Consider the following 18,003-nt stretch of genomic DNA (forward strand, 5'->3'; position numbering starts at 1 on the left):
CTTTGAATATTCAATTATGCCAGCAGTTCCCAACCTTTTTGGCACGAGGAACCCATTTTGTAGAAGATAATTTTTTCATGGACCAGGGGGTAGGGGGACGGTTTCAGGATGAAACTGTTCTACCTCAGTCATCAGGCATTAGATTCTCATAAGGAGCACGCAACCTCGATCCTTTGCATGTGCAGTTCACAATGGGGTTTGCACTCCTAATGCCACCACTTATCTGACAAGAGGCAGAGCTCAGGCAGTAGTACTCACTTGCCCGGAACTCACCTCCTGCTGTGCAGCTGAGCTCCTAACAGGTCATGGACCACTACGAGTCCATGGCCCGGGGGTTGGGGACCCCTGAATTATACTGTTGGTGATTTTTCAAATACATGTAATCACTTGCTTTTAAGTTACTTAAATTTGGCTTGTAATTCTCCATGCATTCATTTGGATTGATATGCCTTTATATCAGATCCTAAAATCTGATATATTGTTCCTCATATTACAAATTCTATTCTTTATCACATAGGCAGTATTATTCTTAGAACATTACAAATGTGTATCAGTAGAACCTAGAAAGTCTATGTATTTGAATAAAACAAAAGTTTCTGTGTAGAACAGGGAAGGGAAATAGATTTTAACTCATGCCATCTCTGTCTGTTGATAATAGCTGTCTCAAGTATTATTTTGAGAAGAATTCTGAGGACATATTCAACTTCACTGATGTATGCCTTGATCAACTGGAGATGTCTGCCATGGGTTTAGAGGGAGAAGTGATGTGTAGGACACATGCCACATCTTTGCAATCTTTTTCTTCTAGAGTGTATTGCTAGCACATGACAGGAACTCTGCCATGATGAACAGTAATGATGCAACTATTAGGTTGGAATAACAAAATAAACAATGAGAACACCCCTACCCCAAATTTCTTACGAGATGTTCAGTATGTGAGAGCTTTGTTTTTATGACTCTACAGCATAGCTAAGTTCTAGTACGCATGGTTTCTCTCATTTCTCTCCAGTCAGAATTCATTAATGCCCTAAAATGATTGTCTATACTTGGGTTAAGATAGCCAGTTAGTTTGTTTGCAAGTAGGGAAGAATGGATCATAATCTATAAGTGAATAAATTTTATTGTTTGCCTATTGTATTAGTTAAAAGCTTCAGTTACATTGTGTCATCTCATTTATAAACAAAGGAAAACACAAAAGACAAGAATTTTAAATTATCGTTTCTTAGGCCCTAACTTTATTTGCTAAGTAGAGCCTAGCTTAGGTAAATCTAATGCAATTAGAAATTAGGGAGATTGGAAAGGGGAAGATGGAAAGGAAGGAATGGTTTCTGAATTCGAAATTTAAAAGGTACTACTTTTAGCTTTTTCTAAATCCTTTACAATTATTTTAGCTTTTTTTTTTTTTTCTTTTTTTTTGAGACGAAGTCTCGCTCTGTCACCCAGGCTGGAGTGCAGTGACACAGTCTCGGCTCAGTGCAACCTCCGCCTCCCAGGTTCAAGTGATTCTGCCACCTCAGCTTCCCGAGTAGCTGGGATTACAGGCACCAACCATCACACCTGGCTAATTTTTGTATTTTTAGTAGAGGCGGGGCCATGTTGGCTAGACTGGTCTTGAAATCCTGACCTCAGGTGATCCGCCCGCCTCAGCCTCCCAAAGTGCTGGGATTACAGGCGTGAGCAAGCACCTAGCTTATTTTGGCTTTTAGTGGACACTGTCTAACACCCTCCTTCTAAAGATCTCATTAATTTGGGGGCTTTGATTCATTTTCTGTGAATGAGGAAATGTCTACTGACAAATTAGTAAGATCTAAGGCTCACTGGGTGAGGTGTCAGGGCAATTTCTATGCAACTTCAGACTAGATAAGGAGAATATGTGTAGGCTCCTCACTCTCTTTTACATGTATAAGAATTCTGGGCATCTTATTCTTAATGAGGCTACAATGAAGAAACCAACAGAGGACTTAAAAGATGAAATATGGACCTTTTTAAATATTTTGCCCCCAAATACTTCTTAGCTATGAATGAGTTGTAAGGTATTGAAATTACTAGATTGCACTTTAAAGCTGTAACCATCCATGTGACAACTGGTTTGGAATATTCATTACCTAGCACAGGGCCTGGTATTTGTAGGGATGATAAATATTTATCGAATGAATATTGTTGTTGGCAGTCTGCGGAAGCAATTGATGGGGAAAAAAATAAGGGCTTTAGTATCAGACAGAGCTAGCTTCTAATGTTTATGCAACCACTTTTGAGTGTGACCTTGGTAGTGGTAAGTTATTTCAATACTCTTTACCCTCTATTCTTGTACAAAAACAAGGATAATAATTTCTATCTATCTCCCCAGATTGTTTTGAGAATTGAATGAAATTTGGGGTAAAAAGCACCTAGCAAAATACCTTGCACATAATGAGTGCTTAACAGCTGTTAGTTACCCCTCCCCTTCCTTATTTTATACTATTGCTATTTGCCAATGGAGGAGTTTAAAATGACAGTATTTACACAACTGCAGATGGAAACCAGTAGCCAAAACCTACACCTGTGCCACTCTCTGGCCAGTCAAAAGCCCTGTGATAGGAGCAGAGACATTGCATTGATCATGAGCCTGAGACAGCTTGCTCAGGATTTTCTGTAAATACCTACAAATATATGTAGGAATATGAAGTACTGTGTGAGAAATTGTCATGAAATGAAAGACCAGGCAGCTGGCTTGGGTTATTCAGAATGGCAAAGCCCACTAAAATAAAAAGAACATCCAGACCTAAATATTCAGCATCAAAGCCCCTTTTCCCTCTCATTTAACCAATGACAGGTATAACACAGGCATGAAGCATGTTTTTTCACATTTCATTGAGATATTAAAATAAATTATTTGGGGTTTCATAAAGTACTTTGAAAACTCGTAACCTTTCTGAGGGTTAATACTTTTATTTGAAAGGTGTATAATTGTCTTTGCTTCCAGGACCCTTTATTTAGATTTACTAACAAATACTTTTTGTCAAACTCTTTCCCTTCCAAATTTGGTTGCTATATTAGTCTGCTAGGGCTGCCGTAACAAACCACCACAGACATGGCTTAAACAACAGAAATTTATTTTCTCACAGAAGTCCCAAGATCAGGGCGCCATCAGGGTTGGTTTCTGGTGAGACTCTCTTCCTGGCTTCTAGATGCCTACCTCTGGCTGTGTCCTCATCTGGCCTCTTCTCTTTGTACACACAGAGAGAGATATCTCTGGTGTCTCTTCTTACAAAGACACCAGTTCCATCAGACCAGTGTCCTGCCAAGCCTACAACCTCATCTAACCCTAATTATCTCCATAGAGATCCAGTCTCCAAATACAGCCACGCTGGGGTTTGGAGATTCAACATATGAATTTAGGAGGGACATAGTTCAGTCCATATAGTAGCTTCTCCCAAAAATTACATTTCATAAGGTCCCTAGCAACTTTTTCCTTCATTCTGTAGATTATATTCATTATAGTGTCATACATATATGTATTATTTTTCATGCTAAACGTTTAGCAAGTTTTAGGCAAATTGCAAGAGTTGATCCCAATCGGTGCATTTTCCATTAGGCCCTAGTCTTAGGGGAAGAAGCAGCTTAAGGGAAGAAGAGAAGGGTAGGCAGAATAATGGCCCTCAAAAATGTTCACATCTTATTCCCCAGCACCTGTAAGTGTGAATATACTAGGTCACATGGTAAAGGAGCATTAAAGTTGCAGGTAGAATTAAGGTTGCTAATCAACTAACCTTAAAATAGGGAGCTAATTCTGGATTATCCAAATGGTTCCAGTCACATGACTCCTTAACAGTAGAAGAGGGAGGCAGAAAAAGAGAGTCAGAAAGAGATATGACAGTGGAAGCAGAATTCAGGATATGTTATGTTGCTGGCTTTGAAGTTGGGAGCCATAAGCCAAGGAATGTGAGTGGCCTGGAAAAGCAAAGAAACAAATTCTCCTCTAGAGCCTCCAGAACAATAAGACCTGTGTGGGACTTCTGAATTACACAACTATAAGATTGTAAATTTGTGTTGTTTTAGGCTATTAAATTTGTGGAAATTTGTTACTGCAGTAGCAAATGATTACAGGGAGTTAGAAGTAGAGTGGGGAGGGTAGTGGTCCCACTACTGTGTGACCTTGGATGGGGCTTTGATACTCTGAGCCTCAGTTTCATCAATTGTAAAAACTGTAGAGAAAAATAACGTCTGTGAGATTTATATGAAAAGCAAATTGGGAAATTGGTACCAAAGAACGTTGTAAAGTACAAAATGCTTTCCTGATGTAAAGTCTTACCCAGCTGCCACATACCTGAATATCTGTATCAAATGAATGATCTCAATATTAAGAGGGCCAGAGGTCTTCTTTGATCATGCCTGCACTTTGTTACTTAGCACTGGTATTAAGCAGGTACCTCTGTGAAAATCTCCATCCCTCTGTTGGGTATCTGGTGCCTAGAAACATGGCTTTGGCTGCATTCTCATCATTTCAAAGACTAAAAATTCCAGTGTGGTAAAATCACTTCTACGGTTTAGGGACCGAAGGGAAGTGTGAGCTGTTAGCCAGGCCACTTACCATCATATTTATTTTTCTTTAGTAAAGTTTTATACTCTAATAGTTAAAACAAGATTTGCTTAGCTAAAAATAGTATTTGCTTGATGTAAATAATTTTAACAAAACCTGGGATTTGAGTAGGTTGACATATAACTCCAGCTATATAGAAAATAAACTAGTCAAAATGGTCTGAATTATCACAGTGATTCAACTGTTACGTACAACCAAATGTATGAGTAGACCTTTGGAAGTTACTTGGATATGAGAATATTGGTGAGAAGGACTAGTAGTGTTGGTTATTTGGTGACTTTGGAGCTATTTAAATCTTATTTTAATAATGATCAATTTATTTATGCATATTTTCAATAATTTAGGACAGTGCACTGGATTACCAAGTCAGAAGATTGTTTTATCTGATCCTCCATTATAAGTAAGCTTGTCTACCACTTTTGAGTATTTTTACCCAGTGATATAACAATAGTAATATATCAGTGAAATGTATCCGTGCATCAAACATTTATGGACCCCCCTTTCTGTGAGCCTGACACTGGGGCTATAAAGATGAGTAGGACACTTCCCTACCCTCCAGAAACTAACAGCCTATTAGACAAAAATAGATATATGAAGAATTTGTTGCTACATGATGTAAAAAATATGACTGCTGGCACAAAGCCTCTGACTCAGGCTTCATACAAGTACTTTTTATTCATGGTCATCCAGATAACAATTCTTATGCATTTCGTGGTGTGTTAGTTTGTTTTCACACTGCTATAAATATATCACCCGAGACTGGGTAATTTATAAACAAAGGAGCTTTAACTGACTCACAGTTCCACATGGCTGGGGAGGCCTCCTGCAACTTACAATCATGGCAGAAGAGGAAGCAGGCACCTTCTTCACAAGGCAGCAGGAGTGAGAAGTGCAACCAGAGGAAATGCCAGACGCTTATTAAACCATCTGATCTTGTAAGAACTCAGTATCACGAGAACAGCATGAAAGAAACTGTCCCCATCATCCAATCACCTCCCTCCCTTGATACTGGGGATTACAGGTCCCTCCCTTGACACATGGAGATTACAATTCAAGATGAGATTTGGGTGGATACACAGAGCCAAACCATATCATATGGCAAATACTTTATATATAATAGCTTTAGACATACCATTTATAATCAATGAACTAGTCAATACATCTTTAATTAATTTTATCTTGTAAAGCTGAAGAACCCCTTTCAGATGGTCGCTTAATCCATTCCAGAGCCTCCCTATATATTGTTACTGACACTAACCCAGATAACAGAGCCTCAGCGAGGAGTTTAATATAATGGTTAAATTCTCAGAAGTCAGATTTGGATCTAGATCCCGGCTCTAACATGCACTAGTTTCATGACCTGGAATAAGTTATTTCACCTTTCTTAGTATCGGGTTCCTCATATAGAAAATAAGAATATAATTCTTTCTTGCCTTTAATTTATACTAAGGTCCTAAAAGACAGTTAATTCCATTTAGTCACAAGTCTAAGTTGGCACTATTAGAAACAATCAGTATTTAAAAGTTCATGAGAAAACTGTAGAGGTTGATGGCATGTTTTTATCCCATAATTTTCACCATAATTGAAGGCTTTTCTTTGTAACACTCACTGTCTAGTGGCTTTAGCATTTATACATGACGGAATCAGTAATACTGACAAAATACTTCAAGACATTAGAGATGGTCTCATAAGGAGCCTCTCAAAGTCCCTTCCAACTTTGTGATTTTTACAAATCATTCTGTAGTATAATATATATGCTTATATTTAAAATTTGTAGTGTAGTCATTTTAACTTTGATAGATAAACATAACGTTAGAATCAGATAAATTAGTTGAAAAAATATGTTTTAAATTTTAGTTTTTTTAAGGTTTTAAATTTGTTAATTAAGAAGAATGTTTAGTCAGATGTTTATTAAACTTCTTTTGTTGATTAAATTAAGTGAACACCTGTATGGCTTGTAATACAATTGTATTTTAATAAGAACACTAAAAATTAAAGTAGCTTCTACATTTTATGCACTTCTACTCGCAGGGGGAATTTAATGTGGAAACGTTGACAGTGGTCTTATGAACTTGTTTCCAATTAAATTTAGTATTCGTTAATCTACATTCTGACAGTCTTGATTATTGATATTTAAAGTAGCATGAAAATATATAGTTATTACTTATTTTCTGTATTTTAGAAAGATAAGCTTTTAGTTTATAGAAGTTGTACATATATTTATTGAGAAAGTAATAGTCACGGCTTCCTCTTGAAATATTCTCGTCTTGCTTGACGTGATCTAGAGTGACGCTGTCTGAAATAACAAATCATCTGCTTTCAGTGACTTCATGCTCACAAATCAATGCAGGGATTCCTGGTTGATGGGTGTAGCTTTTCTTCAGGTAGTGATGTTGAGACCCAGGCTCCTCCCATCTCATGTCTCTGCCCTCCCTAATGGCCTCAGAGTCCTCTACATTCGGTTGGCGGATAATGAGTGAGAGTAGAGAAGGCACTCCAGCTTCTTAAAAACCCCTGACCCACAAAAGATAAACATCAATTCTGTTACCTTCTATTGACAGGAACTAATCACATGCTCACATAAAGATGTGAGGAGAGCTGGGAAATGTAGTCTCTGCCTAGGCAGCTGCCACCTGGCAGCAACTCTATGGTATGGAATGGAGAACATAAATTTTTGGTGGACACTGCCAACAGGTATATGAGAAAGTACAAATATACCAACTATACAATCCTATATATAATTGTTTATTAGTATCTAATAATTCAGTGTATAGGTATCAGTGTCAGTAGGACATGTTCTTTGTTTTTTTCTGTTTTGTTTGTCCTATTATAATGAAAAACAGCATCAATTTTTAAGAGTTACCCAGGGCTGTACTCTGTCACTACAGAGTTGTTTCCTTCTTTGAAAAATTAATTATATTGGCTTTGTACCTGACATGTTTTAGCTCTATACAGCAATCCAGCCTGTGGATATTATTTGAAAAAATGTAATTAATATATTTTCCATACTTGTTCCTCAGGAATTTTCTTTTCAGTGTTTATCTTTTAGAAGTCTAGTGACAACAATTTTTTCCAATGTTATACATGAGTAATATATTACAATAGCTTTAGATTCTTATAATATGATTTGATAGCTCAGACCTAAATATTTTTAATTAATTGGAATTTAAGATTTTAAAAGATAAATGATTTTTAACAGAAATTACCATAAATATATAATAAAAATAAAATTTGTCCTCTAGACTGTAAAGATTTGGATGAGATCCTGCTAATATTTGATCAGAGCCTCACTGGATTTCCAAATGCCTAATTACAAAATGCTCAAAGTGTTCTGTGATATTTACAAAGTTCACTAATGAGAAATATTTATTTTGATTTTAGTGGCATATTTCCAAAATTGTGTAAGAGGATACTCCTCATATACCAGTGGGAACAAAATGCCTGCAATTTTCTCTTAAACATATTTTAGAATAGATACTTCCTATTACTAATCTGTAATTATTCTCATAACCAGTGTTTATATAAGATTATATGCTGCTTTATCATGGTTTGGTTACTTTTTAATAATCTCATTGACAAGGTTCACCTTGTGTTCCTACCTTCTCATTTGTTTTCAATTGGGATTAGTTTTTAAGTATAAATCTTTTATTGTCATTACTACTTGCAGTTTATGCCCAGTTGTAAAATTTTCCAGTGATTCAAAGTTACTGGTGCCTGAAACAAATTATATTAACATATAGTTACTTATTTGTCTTTGTTTTCTGGTTTATATAAATACTATATGCATACAATTATCACCCCCCCCAATAAAATGACATTGGAAGTTAATTACTTTTGGCTCTTTATTCCACAGCTTTATCTTAAACATGATAAAATAGTATATGCAAATTCACAATGATGTATAAATAGTGCCATCTATGATGGAAGATTAACAAAAGAATGTCTTTCATCATCACAGACGGTTATAAGAATGAATTTCTACAGAGCAAGTGCCCTTTTTGTCATTAAATCCTTTTTGTTTAACAGGTTGTCCTAATTTTTATTTTGAAAGAAAACATTTTGCTCCTTTAGCTAGGAGGTAAGAAACATAAGGAGGGTAATTATAATGGGATTTAAATAATTCACTTACATTTCTATGCCAATAATATAAAGCATGTTCTCTTAGGTTTTTTAATAAGCTCTAAAATGTGTCTTTCAGTTTACTAATATTATTTTTTAAAACACACAATACTGTTATCTTCCCAAATCGAATATTATTGTTTTCCAACAACAGATTTAGCAACCATTCAGAGGCAAATAGTATTATGCTTTTGAGATTTTCAAATATATCTGAAGTGCTGTTGACTGCTCTCCAAATCAGGTCAGATGCACTGTCTCTTTAGGAGAATTTGCCAGAGGTACTGTTTGTTCAAATGGAAAATTTTCATGTTCCATAGTAAACTTCATTTATTTTCCAAACCTCTAAATTTTTTATACTAAGTAGCAACATCTCCCTTTATGAACCATGGGGTCTTTATTAATTAAACAATCAACAGGGCTGATTTATTCTCTCTCTTATCAGCTGAATTACCAAGCACACAAATCACAGAGGAAATGTTTTTAATACTAAAATGTTCTCCAAGCCAGTAAATCTGGGATTATCTCATCATACCGATTATGTCAAAGCTCTTTAGCCACAGTGCTCACTAGGACATAAAATTGAATGGTATACACACAAATGGCCCCCTTCCAGCATCATAGGAAGAATTCCAAATTTTTCTTACAATAATCAGAAATCCCTAATTATCAATAAAACTAGCTATGATTATTTATTGAATGTCTCCTCTCTGCCAGGCACTTCACATGCATTACCTGAGTTTCAGAAGCACTGTGTCCCATTGGTTCTGGACGTTTTAAACAAAGACCCAGGTCTGAAATGTGTGCTTGAAGCACAGAACACATCTCTCTGTTGCTTTAGTTTTATTTCTTCTAGTGAGTAGCTGTTGTAATTGCATATTTGATGCTTAGGTGTGTGCGTGTGTGTTTTTAGGCATATACAAAAAATCATATTGTGAATATAAGATTAATCAAGTTATAAGGTTAATCAAATTTTATATTACTTTTGTATTTGGAGTAAGATCAGATGTGATTTGTTGATTAAAAAGTGCTTAATGAAGGTTACTGGCAAGGATGACCATCTGGTAGAACTTTCTGATATTCACCGTTCAGAGTCTATAACTACGTTTTTTTCTTAGACATTTTCCTTTTGATTATTTTAAATTAGCAATTTAATGGAATGTTCATATATGGACAGTTGTAATATGTCAAGCATGAGAATATTATTTATAAAAAGTCACATAGCAAAGCATACTACCTGAACTTACCCTCAGGTAATTGCTCCTGTTTTTCTTCCTTCCCATCTCCTCCAATTATGGAACTTCAAAGGAGAGGGAGGAATTTAAATGATTTAAATTATGGTCTCTTCTTTGGACTAATATGTGCTGATAAACATTAAAGTATTAAAATATATACCAATATTTTAAAATAAGCAAAGCTGTCTCATCAAGCTTTTCCATTTTAGTTTTAGACATGTACTTTGTACAGGGTGATGTGTCCTCATTTCACCTTGCAGTGGCATTCCAGCCCTCTCATGTTACACTCATTAGTATTTCTTTAAAACCACTTTCAAGTTAGGCAGCTTTCCAGCTTTATAAAGGCCTTGAAATGAAGTTAACCTGTGCCGAATCAAATACTTTAGTAAATTTAGCCTCCATAATAAGAAATTCCATTAAACCATTTTAAAGAGATATTAGTAATGTGGATTATCGTCAAGAGAATAATGATTCTTTGTACACTAAACCACACTCTGAGCTTTTGAAGCTATGAAGATGCCTGGGCCTTGTCACTTTCACCTTGATTCTTAAAGAACTTGAACCCTTTTTATGCCATAATAAAACCGCTAGTAATCTTCTTCCATGAAAAGATACGTTTTTAATATTTAAACAGAGGAGCTGAACAATTTGTGTAGGGGGGACATGAACAAAATGTATATTATAGGATTGAAAACAAACCAAACTAATAATAACAGTGGAACTTACCATTTGTACTACCTAACATTTTCAGTATTGTAATCAGTAGCCAATAAAGTGAATGCATTTTTGTGATAGTTCCCAAATTGTGTTCTATGGAACACTGGTCCTGTGTTTGTTAACAGAGATATGTTACTTTGAGTAATATTACATAGTCTTGGAGACTCATAGAGCACATTAGCATATTAAAATCTCTGGGAAATCCTATAGTAAAGAAACCTATTCAATTATGTCAAACTTATTTGACTGTAGAATTATATTCTTCACATAACATTGATTAATTGATTGCTGATTGATTGAGACAGGGTCTTGTTCTGTCACCCAGGCTGGAATGTAGTGGATCATACCTCACTGCAGCCTCAAACTTCTGAGTTCAAGCAGTCCTCCCATATTAGCCTCCCAAGTCAGTAACTGGGATTACAGGCATGAGCCACTGTGCCAGGCTATTCTTCACATAACATTTATTTAAAACTCTTGGGAACATACTTTGGAAAATGTTACTTTATAATGTAGGAGGCACTTTCAGATCCACAATCTTAAGTAATCGTTGTAAGTACTGGCCTTCAGATGCACTTGATCTAAGACATGATGCTGCTTCTGAGGTTGAGTTTGGGGAGGACGAAGGCTAGGGAAACTGATCTAGGGTGGATAAAGGCAGTGGGGTAAACCAGGGCTAGAAAGAGTGTCCAAGGAGAAGAAACAAAGCCTTGTCCTAATTCGTGCACTCCAGAGTTGGGAAGATGGTGGTGGATTTAGGAGATTCATCCAGCCAAAGGCTGGGAGTAGGACACTAAGTGTAAGAAATACCATCCACCAGGTTAAGAGCATGATTTCGTGATGTGTCACCATTTCCTAGACCTACCCAATATCTTTTGTACTTCCTTTCTCATCTCTGCTTGTGTTATTTCCCTGAAACACTTTTCAGGATGCTGGTCATTTGTTCTGAGATCATGTTAGGCCCCACAAATTCAGAGATAAGAAATATAGTTCCTGCCATTACGGAGCTTTATATGAAATAGGAAGGCCTAAAAATAAACAAGCATTTATAATTTGATTTAATAAGAGATAAGACCACGGGCACAGATTGGAGGATTCTTAAGGGATATTTGGTTTTTTAGAATTAATAAGAGTTAACTTCTCATGGGAAAGGATTATGGGAAAGAAGAAGATATTGTTGGTGGGGTTCAGTGGCACACGCCTGTAATCCCAACACTTTGGGAGGCCAAGGTGGGTGGATCACTTAAGCCCAAGAGTTCCAGACCAGCCTGGCCAACATGGTGAAACCCTATCTCTACTAATAATACAAAAATTAGCCAGATGTGGTGGTGCGCACCTTTAGCCCTAGCTACTTGGGAGGCTGAGGCATGAGAATTCCTTGAACCCCAGGGGACAGAGGTTACAGTGATCTGAGATTGTGCAGCTGCACTGCAGCCTAGGTGACAGAGCAGGACTCTGTCTCAAATAAATAAATAAATAAATAAATAAATAATTTTAAAAAGCAGGTATTGTTGAGGCAGCTAAAAAAACAAAGTATTTCATTGAATGTTTAGCAAGTGAGTAACAGTGTATGATTTGTCATTTAGAAAGTTCTTTGGCTGCAGTAGAGAATGAATTAGAAAAGAACTAGAGCAGAGGCAGGGAGGCAAACCATTTCAGTGACCCAGACTATTTCATTGAAAAAGGAGAGCAAGAAACAGATTCCAGAGATGTTACAGCAAGGCAGTCATTGGACTTGCTGACTGACTGAATGTCAGATACTGAAACGAAAGGAGTTAGAGATGCTGCATTCACCTGCATTCCTTTTTAACCAAAGAAGAAAGAAAGAAATGGTTTTCATTGAAGCTTAAAATGTGTCTAAGACTTATTAAAGCTATTGGATCTAGTTCTAACTGCTTCCTATCACAGGGACTTTACTAGGGTAGAAGCAATGTCACCAGGATCAGTACTTGCATGGATGAGTAGAAGGACAGTCTTTCAGATTCTAATTGCATTCTTGTTCTTCTCAAGTCATGTAACACAGACTACATCCTGGATCCATCCCGTGATGAGTGTCCTGAATCTATCTCGCTCAGAGGAGAATGAAGAGGATTGCTCTAGAGAACTCCCCAACCAGAAAATTTGATGGTTTTCCTTAGGAAGTGGAGCTACATGGATGATGTGAGCAGAGATGCATAACATCCAATTCTGAGATGAAACAGTCTAAAATAGGAGTAAAGCATGCACTACTTGTTGAAGTGTGAAATGGAGACTCTGGACTTTGGGTATTTTTGTAAAACTTTTTATATTTCTGTATACATTTTAAAAATCAATTGCCACTACAGTAGTTCCTTAAGAATAATCTAGTTATATTTTTTGAAATCACATATAATTAGACTTTATAATATATATACTTTTTCATATATAATTAGATCTTTCTTTGTAATTTCATATGTAGTTCTTCATAGGGTCTCAGATACAATGGTTTTTTATAATTGACATATTGAAAAAGTATATGAACATAATGAAACACCTCATTTATTTGATAATTCACTAATGTTTTATATTCATATATTAGGAAGGTGAACTTAGCAAGCTTTTTGGAATTTAAGGATCACATTTAGACATCTCATGGGCTGATGAATACAGCTGGTATCTTTGTGGAGCTTTCTAATTTACAAAATGCTTTGTAGACCCCATTGTCTTTAAACCATACAACATGCCCGTGAAGCTGATCTGGTGGGTATGTTTATTCTTGGTTTTCAGTAGGGAAATAGCAGTTCAGAGAGAGGAAGCTCCCTGTCCCAGCACCGAGACTCACTCCTAAGTCTTCTGATTCCATGAGCAGTCCCCCTTCCCCCATACCCTGCTGTCTCCACAGAGGGAGGTCACAGCCCATCATGCAGGACACTGTGATTGTGTTGATGCAGCTGGCTCCACAGCTGTGCATTCCACAGAGATTCAGAAGGCACCTCTTCGGTCAAACATGGCCCCTCTATAACCCCACTATTATTCTCCTATAAACCCTTCCCCCTTCTCTGCACCCAAGCCTTCGCCAAGTAGGCACGCTCTTTGTGATATTGTTTCAACAGACTTCTTTCAGCAGCTCGTGTTTTTCTAAAGTGAAAGACATGGTTTGTCCTGCTTAGGTTGCCCTTCCCAGAGGGATGGTTTGAGGGGAGCTGATGAGAAGAGAGGTATCTGTTAAAACATTACTGCTCTACTCGAAACAAGATGGAAGCCTAAAGCCCAAGTCGAGCAGCTCCCAGCACTGCTGTGCAGACCTAGAGGTCCTTAGAACCTAGTCTAAGAACCATTCATTGTAGCCATTTTATAGTTGAGTAAACTGAGATCTTAAGTCTCCTAGTCTATTGAATTTCATATGGTGTATAATACAGATTTATATGGTAAAGATATACATATACATTGTGCTCAACTATACATTCCTGAATCCATTTAGGATTTGTGATTTATGTCTTGAGTAATAATACAAAGTCAACTCCAGACTGATAGGTAGTCATTAGCCAAGAGAAATGTTTCAGGATGGCTAGGGAAGACTTGTGTTTTGCCTGACAGCCATTTGAATGTTAGGAAGCTTCGGGGAGACAAGTTTTGAGAGAAGCCCCAGAGGGAGCTATTTCCTTGCACCCCCCAGAGGTGAATGAGGTATTCTGTAAGTTAGTGTCTATAATTGTGAAAGTACAAACTTCTTGTTTTTGTCAAATTAATGGTATGAAATTTCTCTCCCCCTGCTTGGAGAGTTTTCTAATTCGTTTCTAGTGAGCAAAACAAAGAAGGTGCTTGAGTCACTGAAATCAAAGTACTCAGGCACACAGCCCACTGACAAGAGACACCTCATCCATTAACTGCTGTTTTGTACCACTTGCCTCCCTGTTTCTGTGAAATACCTAGTGAAAAAGGCCTAAACAATTGTAATGATATTATTTATTGAGCATTTTGTGCCATACATGGTGATGAGCAGTTTGCATATATTTATTTATGATCTTCTTAAAACCATTCCATGAAATAGGAACTGTAATTATCCCCAATTCTAAAAGAAAAAACTTAGGTTTAGAGAGTTAGTAATCTTTGCCTAAGGGTCACAAAGCACCTATGTGTAGAAGCTAGGGTTCAAGGCAGATCTGTGATTCCAGAAGCTGTTCTCTAAACCACTATGGAGAACTGCTTATATTCATTGTCTATGGGTACATTTTATAAAAAGGCAGATTCTAGTTAAGTGTCATAAGGAACTTTCTAGTAATTAGAGCTGATAAGAAAAGAATTCCCCAGGAGAAAATGGAAACACTATCCCAGCAATCTGAATTCCTTACTTGGGAAATGTTGCTTAGGAGGTTCAGTGTGTGAATGGACTGAACCAGCTGGCCACTCTCTCAGATTCCCTTTTCATAAAGCTTCCGTGACTTCTAAACCATCAGGTCGGTGCCATAAGAGATGCTCAAAAAAACATGGTCAGGGCTTAGCAAGAATCCTTTTCCAGTGCAAATAGGACCCTCACATTATGTTTTGGCGATTAGCCAGTCTTTCTTTAACATCAATCAACCGTAGCAATGTGGTCATCACGAAGTCTTCATTGACTCACTGGCTTGGATTTTAGGGTTAGAAAATCTGAATGTTCTTATGTCCTTCCGTCTCACTTTACTAGAGTGCCCAAGTTGACTCATCCTTATTCACTCATTCCCTCAAAATATTTATTGAGCACCAACAATGTCACAAGCACTGTGCTAAACACTGTGGTGAAGTAGAACAATTGCTAATCATTTCCTGGGTTCCACTTACTCTTGATTTAAAAAACAACAACAACAAAAGAGTTTTTGTGTGGCCAGGACTAAACAGCTGCTTCTTAATTTTTGAATTTTAAAACTAATCTATTTTATTTAAAAAAAATCAAGTACTTTGGAAGTGAATAAAATACAAGATAGCCTGTCTCACTTTCCAGAGGTAGCAGTCACTAATACTGTGGTGAGTGATTTTACTCAAAGGAAATCACACTATTAAGCAGCTTGGTTTTGACATGTTATGTTGTGGTCATCTTTTCATGTCAATACATAGATTAATCTTTTATTTCAAATGTCTACATAAAATATCACTACCCACATAACCTATAATTTGTGTGGCCAGCAATTTATTGAACACTAAAATGTTTTAAGTTTTCTTATTGCTAACAATGTCACAGTGAACATTTATATATTCATTAAATCCTTTTCCTCATGTATCTTTGCACTCTTGTGCTAGTATGTCTATAGTGTGAATACATTCATAAATTTCTTGATCAAAGCTAGGTCAAAGTTACATTCATTTTAATTTTGGTACATATCCATAAATTCTCCATAAAAGTAGGACCAACTTACATTACCACCAATAGTGTATGTGAGCCTTATTTTTATGTATGATAGGACTTTTTTTAGTCCAAATGTTCCTATAGATTTTCTGGTTTTTTTTTTTTTTTTTTTTTTTTGTCCTTGGAAGAATAACCTTCCTTCCACCAAGTCCAAGAACCTGAGATTTTTAATCATTAGGTTTTAGATTTCCTTTAGCAGCAGAGACTGACTTGCTGTATAGAGGGAAGTCTAGTAGTGACTAACTCACTATATGTCAAACACATCATTACTCTTCTGTTTTCCTACTTTACATGTAATGGTTGCGAGGACCAACTTTCAAATGAGCTAACTTGGGTGAGACGTTCACTAAAGTACCAAGCACAATACAAATGCATCTTCGAGTTCTTTGGGCCTCACTTTCCCTATCTGAATAATAAGGATAGTAATCCCTTGCCTTTTCTCAAACCAGTTCAACTCAGCAAACACTTCCTGAGCACCTACTACATGCCAGGCAAAATGTGAAATTTGCATGCTATGAGGCTAAATGGTACTGATTCTCAAAACAAGGAGCTCATAGTCTAAAACCATTTTTCTTTCTTTTTTTTTCCCCCTAAACAACCTCTTAAAGGGGTAAGAAGTTAGGGGGTTGTTTATTAAGAACCCCTGAAGAGCAACCCTTTACCACTCTCTTAAATTTGAATAATTCCAAAATAATATTAACACCTCTTGACTAGAAAAGGAAAAAAAAGGAACATGCCGTATGAAGAGCCTCTCCAGTAATAAATGCAAAGCAGCTGTCAAAATATAGAGTCAAGTGATACTTTCATAAAGTGTTTGCACAATTAGAAAATGTTATCCTTTTTCTCGGGAGAAATGGGACATTTTTATTTTCTCTGCTAAGTGAAATGCAACTTTTTGAAGAATCAACACACTTGACATTTTTACAATGTACATAAAGAACTGAACTATTATTAAAACAACTTACACACTCTATTGCTTATAACTTTTGAGAGAATGAAAAGAACCTTAAACAGAATGTGCCTGTGGAGCTTCGCTTTAGAAATGAAATACCCAAGGTGTTTTAACTACAACTGTCTACGTGTAATAGTGTGTCTGCATAATGACTTTGTAAATATTAACTGCAATTCTGTATTTGCTTTCTTGATATGACTTTTAACATTTAAACTTATACTGTTTCTGTCTACTTTTTTCAAAAGTTCAATTTTTACTTTTGGGGGTTGGGCTGTTCTGAGGGAAAGGGCGATCAGATCAATAGTTCTGTCCCCCATTCCATTCCCCCATCACCCAATTATTCTCTATATCACTCTACCCTGTTTATTTCTTTTACATTATTTATCAGTTTGCCCTAACCTTGTTTTGTTTGTTATCTTCCTCAATAGTGGGAGTAATAATGGGAGTCAGCTTCGTGAGGGCAGGGATTTTGTCTTCTTGTATTCATTTACTCACTTACACACTTATCGAGAGCTACTAGATGCCAGACACTTCACTGAGTAGTAGGGATACAATGTGAGATATATGTGTTTCTAGCCCTTGTGTAATTCGTATTCTATGCAAAGGATATACAATTGAAATTAACCAAAACTTTTTCCATTTATTTTCTTTCTCCCCATTCTTTATCAGATATTTGAACTACTGGACCATTTAATGTTCGTTACATTAACGAAGAGTGTGATATCAGAAAGCAGAAAAAAGCATGTTCTTTTGCATTTCAAAAATTTAGCTCCTTGGGGAACTAGAAAGGATTTATGATTTAGGTCAAAGATTTGAGAGCACATATGATGAGGAAGATGAGGCTTTCTTACTCACTATCTAGGAAATAATTCTCCTGGCTGTGAGAAGGAGAAAAAAGAACAAAAATGTTGGTAGGGCACAGAGAAGGACCTGGGCTTAACCTTCTGGACCAAGTTCCAGGGAGCAGCAAAACCTCAATTACATTTGTCCCCTAGAATGGAAATGATTATGTGGTATGTTTAGGCAGTGGGACCTTGGACAACGCCAGTGAGCTTCCTCCAGCCCAATG

At 36.6% G+C, this 18,003-nt stretch overlaps 1 protein-coding gene across 1 annotated transcript in view; it reads left to right on the forward strand.

Moving 5' to 3' along the window:
* STXBP4 (syntaxin binding protein 4) overlaps window positions 1-17,564 on the forward strand; it is a 196,155-nt gene extending 178,591 nt beyond the window's left edge. The window contains exon 18 of the mRNA XM_003817418.6: window positions 12,655-17,564. Coding sequence (XP_003817466.2) covers window positions 12,655-12,769 — 115 coding nt within the window. The 3' untranslated portion in view covers window positions 12,770-17,564. The remainder of the gene's footprint in view (window positions 1-12,654) is intronic.
* Window positions 17,565-18,003: the final 439 nt, after the last annotated feature.

Source organism: Pan paniscus, chromosome 19 (genome assembly GCF_029289425.2).
Source record: "Pan paniscus chromosome 19, NHGRI_mPanPan1-v2.0_pri, whole genome shotgun sequence".
Lineage (NCBI taxonomy): Eukaryota > Metazoa > Chordata > Mammalia > Primates > Hominidae > Pan > Pan paniscus.